Source organism: Centroberyx gerrardi, chromosome 17, assembly GCF_048128805.1.
Source record: "Centroberyx gerrardi isolate f3 chromosome 17, fCenGer3.hap1.cur.20231027, whole genome shotgun sequence".
Taxonomy (NCBI): Eukaryota; Metazoa; Chordata; class Actinopteri; order Beryciformes; family Berycidae; genus Centroberyx; species Centroberyx gerrardi.
In genome coordinates this window covers 18,366,148-18,383,132 of record NC_136013.1, presented here as the reverse complement: position 1 = coordinate 18,383,132, position 16,985 = coordinate 18,366,148, and the positions used below count along the sequence as shown (strand labels likewise).

The following is a 16,985-nucleotide window of genomic DNA, read 5'->3' as shown; positions in this document are numbered from 1 at the left end:
GCAGACTGTATGAATGTACTCTACCTACTCAGTACACACCAGTTCAGTGAAACCTGATTCTCTTTGACTGGGGATATGGTTAGCGATAAACACACGCGCTGTGCCATTGCTCATACCAATAATAATGACTGCTGGAAAGTAGAAAATAAGACCTTTTGCTGCCTTTTCCTTCCACTCAGGTGTGTGGAAGCAGACAAAACAGCAGTGTGATTTATCCGGAGTGTCTTGCCAGGCACACTGTGTCAAATAAACGGCTGTAATGAAATGACAACAGATGTGAAGTGCTGTTGGGAGAAATGGCGCAGAATAGATGTCCTGCGAAGCAAATAATTCACCATAAACTGCAGAAACAGTGTGACGAAAACAAAAGCCTCGCCGGCGCACGAAGACACACACACACACACGCGCGCGCACACACACATGCTGAGAAGAATTCTGTCAGAAATCTATCAAAACAAGAGTCGTATGAAAAGCCAGACAATATCTCCCTGCACTGCGATGGATGGAATGAATAGCCATGCTAACCCTCATACAGGGCAACGCTGTGTGTGTGTGTGTGTGTGTGTGTGTGCGTGTGTGTGCCTTAAATCACCAGTTTAAAAACCGCACACGGAACAAGGCGCTGCTTGTAATTCAGTTGGGCCAATGAGCAATAGACGGGGATTTTCATGATTCTGTCGCCGTGGCGATACGGCTGACTGGCGGGCCGGGACCGCAGGTTGGCCTTTTGAGTGACAGATGGGCTCAGCCAACCAGAGCGCTAAGCAGGCCCCCCCGCCCCCAAACAGACATGACAGACATGCAGAGGCACCGCATTAGCATTAGCAAGCTAGCATGCTAGCTGGCCGTCGCAGATCACGGAACTGCCATCAGAAACCAGAGGGAGAGAAAGAGATAAACAGAGAGAGAGAGAGAGAGAGAGAGAGAGAGGGAGGGGGGGTTGACAAGTCACAGGAAGAGAGAGAGACATGAGACACTGAGAAAGAGCGAGACAGAAAGAGATACCTAGAGAGGCAGAGATAGAGCGATAGAAAGAGATAGAGAACAGGTGATACAGACAGAGACACTTACAGCGACAGATAAAGAGATACTTAAAGCGATAGAGACAGAGAAACAGATAGAGAGAGAGATAGAGGGTGATAGAGAGAGAGGGAGAGAGAGAGAGAGAGAGAGAGAGAGGGAGAGGAAGTAGACAGGAAGAGGGTGACAGCCTTGGCGGAGGGACGGGGACGGTGTGAAATGGGGATGAAGACGAATGGAGAGAGGGAGAAAATGTGAAAGAGCCAGATCCTTCCAGTGGATCATAAAGTACTTTTATACTCGGATAAGTTGGATAATATAGAGGAGAGGCGGGAGGCAGAGATTAGATAGATAGATAGATGGATAGATAGATAGATAGATAGATAGATATGTACAGTAAGTGGCTGAACAACCAGTGAATAATCCAGGTGACTTGCTTCTTCCCCTCTCCTCTCGCTACCTGACCAACCGCACCTGCTCCTCTCTGCCTCTATTGGCTTCTGCTGGTCAACAACTAACCAGGAGAGGTTTCTGATTGGTCAAGCCTGCACACAGTTAGCAGCAACACATGCATTGATTAATTGATGCACTGATTAAGTGATCCCAGCGTGAGAGAGAGCACTCTAGTCCAATTGCTGAAGGCTGTCAGTGGTAAGGCAACTATGAATATCCTCTCTCTCTCTCTCTCTCTCTCTCTCTCTCTCTCACTCTCTCTCTCTCCACCTCTTTAACATACAAAGTTGACATCTCCAGATACATAGCCGGGCCGACCCGGCACGGCCGACGAAAGGTTATCGTCGCACTTAAGACCAAAAACAAATCAGCCGGCCCCTCTTCGGCTCCGCGCGGCGATAAGATCTGGCGCTCGTATACTACGCCCGCCAGTCCCGCGTCTACAGAGCAAGACAGGTTTTGGTTTTTTTAATTTGCCGGCGAAGGCGAGTCCCTTAATGAGATGCGAGGCGTCAGAGGGGAAGGATCAACGACGACAGGCTCATGATTAAACATTAGGGAAGGAGGGGACGGGACGGGGTTGTTTACATCGCTATAGTCGTCATCGTCGTCGCATCTCTCTCCCCAAGGTGACGGACCTCAGTACTCTACCTCCCTTTATACCTCCCTTTGATCTCTCTCTCTCTCCCTCTCTCTCTCTCTCTCCTCATACATCGGGAGGACCTTGACACCTCAGGAATGAGCTGCCCTTGGAGGAGAGAGAGAGAGAGAGAGAGTGATATACAGTGAACATGTCAACAGTAACCTGAACCTACACATAGGAAATAAACACGGGGCAGAGGTTATCAAGCCTAAACTGAATATAAAAATACATTATTCATGCAAAAAAAAGACCTCAGACTACAGATTCATTTTCTGGCGATTATGCTTTTTGAATGAGGCAAACTGTTCCATCTTGTGACCACTATTTTTTTTCTTCCACAGAACACTATCTACTGTGCGCTTCTCTTCCAAAATGAAAACACGAGGCCGCCTCTTCAAAGGCCGCGACTTATCGACCCCGTGATAGCATCAGCATCGCGTCGACGGCGCAAGCGGCGGGTGAAAGTGAGCAGATAGCGCGGCCATCGATAGATGGAGCCGGGGCAACGCACGGCCGCGTCTCTCTCTTATGTTTTCATCTCGGATCCCTTTCTGAAGACTGCCAGACGTCGCTCTCTGCCCCCTCTCCCTCTCTCTCTCCCTTTCTTTCTTTTTCCCTCTCTCTCTAATTCGCCGCTTCTGTTCGCTTCAATCGATGGGGAGAAAAAAACCAAAACAAAACAAAACAAAACGCGCTCGGTTTTTCCCCCGTCGCAGGCCTTTTATTGCTGGCTGGCGTTGCGACCGGCGGTGGCTGTGTTGTTCCAAGCGGAGCCGTAATGGAGACATTTGGAGAGGCAGAGCGGGGCAGGTTAATGCTCTCTGTAATGTGTGTGTGAACAGCGATTTATTTTTTTTAACTTTTTTTTTTTTTCACGAGAGGCTCCGGGCCCCGTGCCACCGACTCCAAATGTTTTTCCCCTACTAAACTCCTGACCCCAATCTGAGGCCAAGAAAGACAGGAGAGAGGGAGAAATTGAGAAAGAGAGAGAGAGAGAAAGAAAAGCAAATGTGATTCGTGGGGGGGCCGGGGGGGAGGAGGAGGGGGAGGGGGGGGTGAAATGGACCTGAATGAGGGAGGGAGGGGGGAACTGAAAGGGTTTAGCTGATGGAGGAGCTATAGTAGGCAGAGAGGGATAGATAAATAGATAGGTAGATAGATAGATAGATAGATAGATAGTGGAGCGCTTGGTGCAGTTTGGGAGGGGAGGAGCGGCCCGTGACACACTCAAACATCACAATCGGGTGCAAAATAGCCCTAAAACGTCAGATCCACTTCAGATCCATCCGCTGCGGCTCGGCTCATTTTTCAGCGAGCGCTGTCACGACAGGCTCGAACTTGCGTGGGAGTCATGTCAATTACATCTGAACCTGTGTGTGTGTGTGTGGGGGGGGGGGGGGGGGGGGGGGGGGAATCTAGTTAAAACATGCCTGTTTGCCATTAGTGGTCGGCATCATCGCGGGAGATTACGCTGCTATTACACATCCCCTGCTGCTACAGTACGGCTGTCTTCTGTGGATGCTGATGCTTTTAAGCGGCGCTGCGTTAAACGACACCGACACCACGGACTGTCGAGTTCCTTCAGGCCCGTGCAGATGCTGTATGGCAAGTGTAGAGGGTCAAAAGAGGAAGGGTTTTTTTTAACACCCCCCCCCCCCCCCCCCCCCCCCCCCCATGTTAACAAGAATCTGCTGAAGTGCTCATGAGCAAGACAGCTGAAGCCCTACCAGCTCCAGGGCCGCTGTTCTATAAGCTGACCTCTGACCTCCTTGTGGAGGAGAGGCAAATGTAAAGAGAATGTCGCTAGTATCACGTTATGCATCATTATAATTAGTCTATATATATAACTGGGCCAAGCGCTGCTCACATCCTCCATTTTCTCCTCTCATACTAATCAAACAAGGACTGGATGGGTGTAAGCAATATGGCTGAAGCTAGGGAACACCTTGATCACACCGCTCCCTGCCGTCTCAGATCAGTTTTAAAATGTGAACGGTGTGTCACGTCTCTTCACACACACACACACCCCCCCCCCACCCCCCTCTTTAAATGAAGCCCCGATACAGCGGCGCCGGAATAGACTTGACCTGTGTAAAAATCTATCTCTAATCTGGATGAAAAACGGGAGATGAATTCTCGGTGAGCCAATTAGAGGAGCGACTAATCCCCTTGTAACTCGGCAAAGACGCAAAGCATCCCTTTCTTCCCTCTCTCTTCCCTCGCTCCCTCCGTTTCACTCCACTTTCATCTCGCGCCTCTTTTATCTTATCAATAGACACATATAGAGCGCCGCAGACACAGAGCGCCGGGCCTGGGATCTTTCAGAAAACAAGCCGTATGTGACGTTTTACATCGCCTGCCTGCATTCCACAGTAAATTACATTAAATTCCGACATCACTTCACCTGCATGAGTGAGAATGAGAGGGTTAGCACCTTAATGCAACTCATGCAACAGCGAGAAATAAGAGACAGCTGGGTTTGTATGAGATAGGCTGTTAGTACTTTAAGTACTAATGCCGGCTCATGTGAAAGATAATTAACTATTTGCATTGTAATAATCATTTTTTTATGCTTATATTTTATGGTAGGGTCATATCTTATATTTTATGTTTGAATTCAGCATGATAAATGATGTATATCCCCTCCTGAGTGGAAAATGCAAATACATGTTCCATACTGTGTTATGCTGTTATCTTATATGTTATATAGATATATTGTATATATACTGTGCATTGACATAATTGATGGCATCACTTGAACTGGTCTGCGAAGGGGGAGGGGTCTTCTCCCCTCAGCCAGTTAATGGCCACGTAGCGTCGTCTCCAAGGCCACGTCCGATTGGCTGAGAGCCTCTCCAGAGCAGCGGGGTAATAAAAGTTACAAATGAGAGCAGGCTATTAGAGCCATTGACGTGCGTAGGCTAGCACGCTAATTAATTGATCCTGAAACTTCATCTATTCTGCAGCCAGAGAGGAACCCTTAATTAATCAGCCCTTCCATAGCGTTGTCCTCTTTTCTTTCTATCCCTCTCTCTTTCTTCTCTTCCTCCCTCTCTCTCTCTCTCTTTTAATGTCTTCTTTAATTGTGAGGTGGAAATGCCCAGGGTCCCAGGGGTGGGGAAGGGGTGGAGGTCTGGAGTTGTGGAGGAGAGGAAAGAAAGTAAGAGTAAGAGTGTGTGTGTATTGTGTGTGTGTGTGTGTGTGTGTGTATCTGCGTGTATGAGATGTGTACTTTGAAGAGCGAGCCTCCACTATTTCAAGAGCCTTTCAAAAAAAGGGAGGGGCCCCAACAAGGCTGGAGCCCCCCCTCCTTCTCTCTCTCTCCTCCCTCCATCTTTCCTGGCAGAGGGGCTGATTTATCGGGGCTTCCCGGCCATCCGTCAGAGCCGGCAGCGCTGGCTGCATTAACCCCAAAGACAACCCCAGCGCCCGGGGCCCCTAAGTGCTTCCAAGTGGCCCTCGCACTCCCCACCGGTGAGGAACCCTCCTCCCCCCGACCCACCCAGGCTCAATCGATGTCATAAATTACCCATCTAACTCCCTACAGTCGATAGCCCGCGAGGTGACACAGCTGACGGACAACGGTTCTACTGATAGAGGTTTTTTTTTTTACAGTTAAGTAAAGAATGGGGGTCGTACTGTATTTTCAGTGTGAGATGGGGAGACTTGTGTCAAGTTCTGGAGTCAAGGTGAAGAAGAAGAAATTAAAATGGCGTGGTTTGGCAGAGTAAGGCCTCGGTCCATGTCCAAACAGAGGCTTACGATGCCCAAAAAGACAATTCTAAAACTGCTTCTGTCCTCAGTTCTGATTGACAGAGTCACATTCAAAACTGTTATAACCTAAACTAGAATTGCACTTGGAGAGCGCAGACCTCCGCCAAGGTTCGTGCTATTATTGCTTGTTCGTGAGTCGGATGCAGATCCACTCCAAAATTTAATGGGTTCTTCCTTGGCCCATGCTACACCCTTCCACGAAGTTTCATGAAAATCAGGCCAGTAGTTTTTCCGTAATCCTGCTAACAGACAAACAAACGGCACCGAAAACACAACCTCCTTGGCGTAGGTAACAATATGCACACCTTTAACCACATAAAAGTTCATTCAAATATTTATCCAATAACCAAATCACCTTTCATACTGGTGCCTATGTGTTGCTTAGCAACCACTTTGTTAGCTAATGTTCAAGAACTATAATGCAAATGGAAGATAAACGTTTTAATTATTATTATTCCATTATCGAATGCTTTATTGAATATTTACATTGTTTCTACCACTATTTTATAAAAGCAATAAGCCGCTAGACTCAGTGCTTTACAACTCTGTTTCACGTCATAGCAGTTCTAAAAATCAATGTAAAACACTTATTGCTTAAATCTGATACATAAAGTGAATAAAAACAATAAGTGCAACACATAGAGAACAATGATCCTGATATATTGCTTGTTTCTTTGGAATTTACGTTGCTTTTAAAGAGCGTAGATGTACTCCTTGTGTACTCTCTATTCCCCCATCTTTCTTTTCTTCCTCTCCTGGTGACTATTGAATGAAGGTGATGCCCTAAAAATAATCTTGAAAAAGAAAAGAGTAGGACTTGACGGAGGACAGACGAGGCTGCGAGGGACAGAGGGCCGGGGAAGGGGTGTTGTGGTTTGTATGGGCTGAACAGGCAGCGGGTCAGCCACATTTCCACTTGACTTTAAATGCTTGGCTTCTATTAAGTTGGCCCAGTGTGTGAGGAACAAACAGCCGACACTGGTAATGGTTTCTGCCTGGCTCGTTGACACATTCACCCCCCTCCTCTTCCCGCTCTCTCCCTCTCTCTCTCTCCTTCTCTCTCTCTTTCATTTCCCAGGCAATATTTTTTCTCTCTCTCTCTCTCTCTCTCTCGCGCTCTTTCTCCCTCTCCGTCGCTCTCTTCCACCCCTCCCCTCTTTTTCACATCAAACACTAATGTTTCCTTCAAATTCCTTTTCCTCTCCGTCTGCCAACTTTGACATCACAGGAAATTACGCTCAGAATTGGCGGCGCCGTTTTTTTTTTTTTTCTTCTTCTTCTTCTTTCTCTTTTCCTTTTTTCGCTTTCAACTTCATCCCACTTCCCCAAACAGACGCTTTCTCTCGCTCGGCCTGTCATCCCCCAAGACGCCCGCCTCCTTCTTCTACTTCCTCCTCTTCTTCTTCTTCTTCTTTTTTTCTTCTGCTGATATGTTTGTTCTGCCTCCCGTCACTCCGCACACGCGCGCGGTCTCTCACTCTCTTTCACGCACACTTAAAGTCTCTCACCCTCTCGCTTTCTCTGTCTCTCACACACGCACACACACACACACACACAGACGCAGCATGACACTAACTACACCTAATGCAAGTTCTAGCCTCATTTGCTGGAGGGCGGTAGGAGAGGCTGTGTTTTTTTTTCTCTTAGACATCAACAGTGAGATCAGTGCCTGTGCTTGCCTCCTGTGGCTGGATTAAGGAAAAGAGGCCATGAGAAGTCTGCTTAATTGGTGCCTAACTGCACTGTTAGAGTGCGTCAGGGCCTGTGCATGTGTGTGTGTGTGTGTGTGCAATTCACATGCAAATAGGTATGCTGAAAACTAGATGCAAGCATGTATGTGTGTGTGTGAGAGAGAGAGAGAGAGAGAGAGAGAGACCTTCATAGCTCCATAGGGTTCAAAGGGTAAACAAACTCCCCCAGAAAGCACATCTCAACCTGGGATAGAGGGGTAGCCATAGCCTCTGGGTTACACACACACACACACACACACACACACGGTGAAGTTGTGACCCCCCCCCCACACACTGTTAAAAAGATGAATTTTGTCTGTGTATGGTGTAATTCTTATGTAAAGGACCATAAGTCAGCCGCTACCAAAGGTCCAATACTTCCAGTGGATGGAATCAATGTCTATGCATTACTTTGGATTTCTTCTTTAATATGAGTGGGGTTTAATTTTAGCAGGACTTAATCATAATGAAATATAGTCAATGGGGATCTTTTGTTCCACTGCACCCCCCACCGACACACACACAGACACACGCACACACATACACACACTCACACACAAACACGCACGCAGTCCCTGGGAAATCACCGAGACACCCGTACACACACACATCTGTGCTGACGTCACGTTGCCTGGCAACACCCCAGCACGCTTGACTGTGACACGCCGAGGTCTCAGCCCCGGAGCGCAATGCATCATGGGGGATCATGTGTGCCGTGTCTTACATCACCCAAAATCCACCATCCACCCCCCCCCCCCCACCCCCCCCCCCCACCCCCACCCACCCTGCTGCTGCAGCCGCAGCCAAGAGGTTGAAATCGTTCTTTGTTGCTGATCCTGGGACAGTTTTGCAACATCTGAGGTTAAGAAAGAGGGTGGAGCGGCTGATTCCTCCTCCAGACACGCTGCAAAAAATATCCATCTTAACGACTCATTTTTAGTCTCATGTTCAGTCTTAGAATCTAATTTCTCAAAAAAAAAAAAAAAATGGGTGAAAAATTCTGCCAATGGGATGAGATAGTTCCACTTGTTTCCAAAAAAAGCATCAGTTGAGTGTTACATCAACACTCGATTCTTGACAATTCTTGAAACAAGTTGATTTGGATTGGAAACAAGTGAAATTATCTCAGCACAATTGGCAGACTTTTATCAGTTCATGTAAGAAAAATAAAATTACACGACTCAATACTAGATTAAATGACTTATTAGCACGGCTATTTTTTCCAGCGCACATCTGGAGTGCTCGTTTCTTCTACCCCTCCCTGCTCCTCCCTGATCAGACCACTGACCGCTTTTCTGTAGGTGAGGCTCATTACGCTCATCTGAGAGTGTGGAATTAAACCTCCTCCTCCGAACTCATTACTGTGAGCTAGATTTCACCGTCTGCAGACAGGCAGTGCGGTGGTGCTGCTTTTAAAGCCAGAGCCAGATAATTAGAAACTTTAGAAGCGCAGTTCCCATGGCCATAGCCAGAGAGAACAACTAATTCTATTTGAACTAATTACGTTCCATAGCGCTACGCTGTGATTGCTACCCCGACACTCAGCCTCCCCTATGTAATACGCCCGAGGATTTCACCACAAAACAGTAACAGGGATTTATTTTGGTGTGTGTGTGTGTGTGTGCGTGAGTGACTGCATATCATTACGCGTTGGCATTACTCTCTATGCGCAGTGTATCTTCACATATTACTCCCTCCCTCACTCCCAATTGTGGGTATTTCATACCGCAGAACCCCTCAGCAGGCTCGGTGATGCCCTATTTGGGAGTGCGCTGACATCATCAGCGTGCGCCAGAGACGCTGTTAGAGCTGCAGCTTGGGTAATGAAGTCTGCCTCAGTCTGCCTGTTAGGACTGCAGAGTACGGTGTGAAGAGCGAGACCGAAATGAGAGCGGATGATATTGAAAATAGAAACAGAGTGGTAGATTACATAAATGGTTTTACGGTGACACATGAATTGCTTTGATAACGCATTGCTTCACTGTATAATGTGAACTCACAGTGTAAATCTGGGAATTTTGTGTGTGTGTGTGTGTGTGTGTGTGTGTGTGCGTACTTGCATGTGCATTTATGCATGCATGTACATAGATTTGCCCAATATTTCTAGACAATCCAGTGAGTCTGTCTGTCAGTCCATCTGCCTCTCTATCTTCCCCTCGCTCCTTCTCTCTCTCTCTCTCTCTCTCTCTCTCTCTGTGGCCTTGCTATGTGTGGAAGCTCGCCCCAGTGAGAGGCGTCCAAGTCCAAGTCCAGACCAACAGACCAGGCTGACTAAATATAGCAGGCAGTGACAGCAGGGGACACTGTGCTCTCTCTCTCTCTCTCTTTCTCTCTCTCCCTCCCAGAATAGCCTGGCTCGCTGTGGCGCCCAGTACTGTTATTTCACTACAAACTCCATCCACACACACACAGAGAGATGGAGCTCGCTTTATGCCAGAAATAAGGGACACGCACATGCACACAGACACACACATTAACACACTTGCATGCTTTCTCTCTATCTGTCTCTGTCTCTCTCTCTCACACGCACACACACCGACACACAGACACACTCCCTTCCAGTCCAAATGGGATTTACTTAAGACTCAATAAAGCAGACAGAAGCACTATTGTCTCCAACACAGGCCTATTGTGTTGCATGGAGAGACTGTGACGTGGGTCGGCTGTGCTGTGCCCATGTTTACTACGCAAAGAGCATTCCACTACACACACACACACACACACACAATATCAAAGAAACATACACAAAAACAAACAAGCCTATATGCACCCCAAAAAGGCACACGTGCACACACACACGTGCACATTCGAGCACGATCAAGCAAGCATGCAGGCACATGAAGAAAAGCACAAACACACAAACTTGCACAAACACACACGAACAGACACACACAATCAAGCATACAAGCGCACAATCAAACAAGCATAAAGTAACATGCACAAAAGCGCAAACACACACTCACACACATTCATACCACACACACACACACACACACACATCAAACCCATCCCGTTCCAGTGGGAGTCGAAGGGGAACTGAGTGATGAACAGGAGTGACACCACCACATGCCAGGGTGTGAGATGTGCTGCCTGGTATTTTAGGCTCCGTCTCAAATTGAACATGCCAAGCCTTCAGGGGAAAATCACTGGAGAATGTTCACAATGAGAAGCAAATGTCCCACCGCAATATCGCTTATGATACCAGCTACAATATCTGGAACGGCACCGCAGAGGGGGCTGACTCACTCACGAATCACACTGAACCCCACACACACACACACACTCACGACGCACGCGGTGTCGCTGTCGTTTTGGCTCATTTTGCATACCTGCTGTTGAGGATACTGCATCCCGCCCATGCTCACTTGGCCCCGCCCCTGCATGCTCATTGGGTACCGGTGCGGGGCGGGCGACGTGTATGGCTGGCTGGGGGGGTAAGGCCCGCCCCCGGGCTGCTGCGGGGCGGAGTAGGGGTTGTTGGCCATGCCGTAGAGCTGCGAGCGCTTCATGGCCATGAAGTCCATGGAGGCCACCTGTGGAGGAGAGAGGAGGGAGGAACAGTCAGTTCATCCAAACCGCATTCCGTTCCTTAGCTGATATTATACGTCTGTTTCCGACCGCGCATTGTGATTGGACGAGAGGCGTTCCATGAGTGCTTCCAACTGCGATATACAAACTTGTGCCTTATAACTCGAACCGTATCCCTCCGCCTTGTTTACATTTAATTTACCCACCATCAGCCAAGTTGGCACCGCTGACAGAAGTCCACTCAGCACACACACGCTCCACTGCAACCATTTATTCAATTTTTAGTAATTGCACAGAGCGGAAGCGTTCAAATAAATGTCTACAGGCCATAAATGAACTATGAACGGAGCGAAGCAAGCAAGGATGTTTATTGCATAGCTACCAGGGACTCATTTTTTGCTGGAGGAGGGCCAAAATAAAATGATTAAATTAAAACCCAAAGCTTGTATCTTTGTTTAATGGTTGATACAGTTCTAAAAATGTTGTAAATGTTGTATAAAGGTGATAACGGTAAAAGCACTGTGGCCTCGTTCCTACGACCACAACACACCGGTGCCAATAATCACAATATAGCACTCGGCCACGTATGTTATTGCTTAATCTAGCAAATTGGTACACTGTTATATTAAGATTACGCTATTATCACTGCCATGTGTCACCCGATTATTGGCTGCTGTTGCGTTCCGGGTCCTGGTATAACAAGATGGCGGCGTATCACTAGGTAAAAGGAACGGCTGAGATATTATGAGATTACAAGTTCGAATCCCAGGAGGGACTGCGTGACCGTCTGCCGTTTTTTATTTGAACAACTCCCCAGCCCAAAAAAACAAAGAAAATCAGAAAAAACGACAGAGAAGGTGTCAAGGGCGATTTATTCCTTTGTAAGTATTTCAGAGCCTTTCTTTTTTTTTTTTTTACGGGTTGTTTGGGGTCTCGGCGCGCCGTCGGAAAATTCCGGTACAGTGCGCGGGGCTAATGCTAATCCGTCACCCGTAGCGGCGTGTTTGTCTGTCTGCCGGGCAGATAATGTGGAGTTCTTCTATCTCCCCTCTCTCCTCTCTCTCTCTCTCGCTCTCTCCCTTTCGTCTCCGCCGTGTGGGATCATGTGTGATTTATGACATTTTGTTCCTACTGTTTCTTACACACACACACACACACACGCACGCTTTCGCCTCTCCTCTCTCATCTCGCCACCCCCCCCCCCTTCGCGTCTCTCCCTCCTCAGTTCCTTCTCTTCTCCCCAACTCAATATCACCTCGTCTAGCGTGGAGGAGAAATTGCCGCTGCCTCATATTGCCGGGGCTAATATCAAGAAGACATGTCAGGGGATGGGAGCACTTTATTCGGCGGGTTACGTGCGGACGGTTACGGCGCTCAAGCTTTAAAGTGGTTATGTCTGCCGAGGCATGTGCGTGGAGTAGTTTGGACTATTTTGCAGAGTGGAGAGGAGGAGGAGGAGGAGGAGGGGGAAAAAAACAGCATAAGAGTGTTTGGGGAGCGAGAGAGCTACATAGATGGAGAGAGAGAGAGAGAGAGAGAGGGAGGGAGGGAGGGGGGTGAGGGATGGGGGCTCTCGGGTATCTAGAAGTTGGTGTAGAGGAGTTATTTCACAGCGTGGAGGTGTGTGTGTGTGTGTGTGTGTGTGTGTGTGTGTGTGTGTGGTCCAATAATAAGAGTCCAATACTAAGAGAGAGAGAGAGACAGAGAGAGAGAGTGTGAAAAAGAGTTTTTATAATTAGGAATTTTTTTTTATTCATATATTGCCTATAATTCCTATATTCATCTATACTGCACCTTATTTTATCCTGTACTATTGTAATATGCTTTGGCAACACTCAATACTACTTGATTCCTGCCAATAAAGCTTTTTCTTCTGAGAGAGAGAGAGAGAGAGAGAGAGAGAGAGAGAGAGAGAGAGAGAGAGAGAGAGCATATGTGTGTGTTTGTGTGTGTTTTCATGCATGCATGTGGTTACGGCTGATGTATGTCTGTCCATGTATGCGTGAGTGTGCAGACACACACACACAACCACTCATTACTCTTGACTGTCATCCGTCACGCATGCAGCCACTAACCAGCCGGTCGTCCCCTAACCTGCAGCCAAGCCACAAAGTCGAGCCAGTGCAAGAACAAGGAGTTCCACTCTGAAATGAAACATCCAGACGTTTTAGAAACCTGACGTCTAATCTGACAAAATGATTACTGGCAGGAGAGTGAAGCTCGTTATGGGGAATTATGAAAGTTATGAGTCATCGCAGCATAAGACCTTGGTTAAAAAAACAGTCATCTGTATTTTTGAAATATTGACTGATGGATTTCAGGTAGCGGAATTTGTTCCAGAGCGGGTATATATAGCGTTTTGGAGCAAAACCCTTCAATTCATCATGTAATTCGTCTTCGCCGCTTATTGCTCGGTAACAAGATGAGAAATTGACAAAGAGCCAGACTGTACGAGAGAGAGAGAGAGAGAGAGAGTGATCTAATTTATCTAACTCGAGCGGGTATGCGGCTGAAATGCATTTAGTGCGTGTGAATTGTACAATATATAGAACTAAAATAGACTGAACATTTTCAAAGGAGCGGATGATATTAGCTCTTGATTGATGTGCGAAGACTGACGCCGGTCATATGTTTCTGATGCAGCCGTAATGGTGTTTTAGCTCGGGGGGGAGGAAGGGGGGGCAGGGGGGAGCGACAGCACATGACCTGCTTAAACGCTTGCACACCCAAAACACACAACAGCGGCGTGGCGACTTCCCCCCTCAAGGCCACCCGGCACACACACACACACACACACAGACACAGACACACGCAGGTCCACTAATTAGAGCGATATCTGCAGTGAAAGGGCGACGCTCTCGAGTTTCTGAGAATCCAGGGCACTGTGCCACCCTCAATATGGGACACACACTCCTCCTCCTCTCCTCCCCCCCTCCATCCAGTTCACCAATCCATCTCAAGAGGTCCTCCGTTTGCCAAAAATGCTGAGTGCAACACAAGTAAATCCCCTCACACTGCTGCCAAGTGCACACACACACACACACACACACACACACTGCACACACACACGCTTTCAAAAAACCCTCACTGCTGCACTTAGAAAGGCAGTGGACACGGAAAACGACTTCAGAGTTTTGGGAATGGAGAAGGGGAAGGTCGATTAAACACACACACACACACACACACACACACACACAGACACATATATATAGTATATTAGCACCATCTTGCACTCTCCCTGTCGCTCTCTCTCACTCACACAGACACACACACACTGCGATACCTTTGTGGGGAATTCTTAAATAAAACTACGGCAATAAAATCATATAGAGCTATCAGATACGCCGGCCCATCTTCCACACATGACATTATCCACACACGGCCGTCCACAAATTTGCCGTCTCTCTCCCCAAACGGACCCACATATCTGCTCTCATGACAAGTTCCACTAAATGAGATTTCAGCCCACTGCAGCCTTTTCCTCGAGATATACCCACCGTCTCCCTCACACCACCAGGAGAAGAAAAAAAATAGAAAAGAAAAAGGACAACAATTCTTGACAAATTGAAACATTATTTTTTTCTCCCCTCAGAGAAATGGCTGTACTTAGGAAAAAAAAAAAATTATGAATATGACACGGAGTGAATCGTATTTGTGCCAGGAGGGACGGCAGATAAAAAACTAGTGGGAATACACGGAAATTGTTTTTTATTTTCTTCAAATGTGTTTTTCACTTTTGTTCATCTGGGCACGCCATTCAGCGGAGGAGGGGGAGGCGGCGCGGGAGACAATAGTAATTCAACTGCTAAATTTAAAATTCAATTTATGAACTCCCCTCCAACGTTCTGACTCTCGTGAGCTGTTTTTTTTTTTTTTTTCCTTTTTTGCAAAACAAAGCCATTAAAACAGAACATGGGTGAAATTACTGTGGGGTGAAACCTGCTAAATTGCTTTTTGGAGCTCTATCGACGGCGGTTTTATGTCCCGAAAATGATTTTTACTCCCTCTCACTTTAATGTGCTAAGTTGTTAATCAGAAAGAGACAAAATGCTTGACACAAAAGGCTGCGATATGTGGATTATGAGAGACACACAGGGATCAAACAAACATAAAACGATATTGGTAAACGGTTATTATTCCAATTCCATTTTGAAAGCAGGAATTATTACAAAAGAAAAAAAAACAAAAAAAAAACACTTGATTTATTGACCATGGTAGCTGAACGATGTGTTGGAGAGGGTTTTACAAACACACACACACACACACACACACACACACGTGTCACTGTCCCTGTGACTATTGCCACCCTGTCCTTCACACTAGATAGCCAAATCATCGGCTGTCTGCATCGGCCCTTCATTTCAGTTATTTACTATCCACACACACACACACACACACAGGGGGAACAGTGGCAGACCTGCACAACACACAGCCTCACCCACTTAGCAGATGTAGTAACTACATGGCGAGACTTTACTGCGGACGCCAGCCTCCGGAGCGGTGGGACACTAAACGTATCCACTGAACGCCTTTGGTTATTCTGACTTGGCAATTTAACACCGCAGTGGTCTTTATACAACCAACACTTTAATAAAAGATGTTCCTTCATAGGTTCTTTATGGGCTACTAGGTGCTTTATTGAGCTATGACTACTTCAGAAATTGTTTGAACCTCGACAGAGCAATTCAGTGGCATTTGAGGAACTATTATATGGTCCCTTATATCACCTGGTGGCTCCATAGGCTACCGAGTACAACAACAAATCCTTCTTATTGGATCTGGAATAGTTCCTATAGAACCATTTCAAGTCCAATGGACCAAACACAGTGGAACTACATTGAGTGAATGGCGTGATGCTCTACACCTGCTTAACTACATGGATATTAGTGAACTAGGTTTGAACCTAGCTTGACCTATATTGTCCAATCTCTACTGTAATTTACAAGTAGTGGGAGACTAATATTTTTCAGCAAATGGGTGTAAAGACCCATTTGGCTCCCATGTAAAGATGGTTCTAAATAACACCTTAAAAAGAAGCACCGAGACAGATTGTGTATGTAAATTAGCCCCCTGATCACTTTTTTAGTATTGTTTAGCTCCTCGTTTTCTTGGAAGGAGTGCTGCAGAATGCCAGCTTTTATGCCTATGTAATGAAACCATTTTAGCCTGTGTGTATTTGTGAGCAGAAACAAATAAGGATAATTATTGTCAGTGGATCCTCTTCATCCTCGGTGCCTGCGTCTGTCTCTGGAGAATCAACATGCTGCAGCCAGAGCCCGTTGGTCTGCTGAGACAATCAGCCTCGTCTTTTATGTTATTTATTTATACCATGCAGCAGAACACTCTCAAATTCCTATTAAACCGCGGGGCCCGGCGCTGCCTAGGCCTCCAGAACAAAGCTCCGCATTTCAGGCTGAAACCCTGTGCATTTGGGCCTGCTGTTTCAAACGAGAGAAAAAAAGAAGGATGGAAAGGGAAAAGACGAGAGAGAAAGAGAGGGGGAGGGAGAAAGAGGAGAAGAGAGACTGCAGCAGTGGGCGAGTACAGATCGAGTTCCATATTAATGTGTGCAAATTCCCCCGCTCCTGCTGACTAAGATTAGAAAAATTAATTTCATGGATGCAGAGACAATACTGATGTCATCAAGCGGAGAGGAGAGGAGCGGCGCGCTGTTAACTCCTCGCTGCCCGGCCTCCATGAGGAACAAATTACTGTTAGACTGTCTCAATAAGGGTTTACCGCTTCATTTTCACTGCCAGGAATCCAGCAGGTAAATACGTAGCTACTAGCAAAGCAACACTAAACACTTATCCCTGACAGGTCTCGTCGGGCAATTT

At 46.9% G+C, this 16,985-nt stretch overlaps 1 protein-coding gene across 1 annotated transcript in view; it reads right to left on the bottom strand.

Annotated features, from left to right (window-relative positions):
• LOC139910004 (AT-rich interactive domain-containing protein 1B) overlaps positions 1–16,985 on the bottom strand; it is a 176,080-nt gene that overhangs the window by 137,990 nt on the left and 21,105 nt on the right. Inside the window, exon 2 of the mRNA XM_078289400.1 lies at positions 10,950–11,153. Coding sequence (XP_078145526.1) covers positions 10,950–11,153 — 204 coding nt within the window. The remainder of the gene's footprint in view (positions 1–10,949; positions 11,154–16,985) is intronic.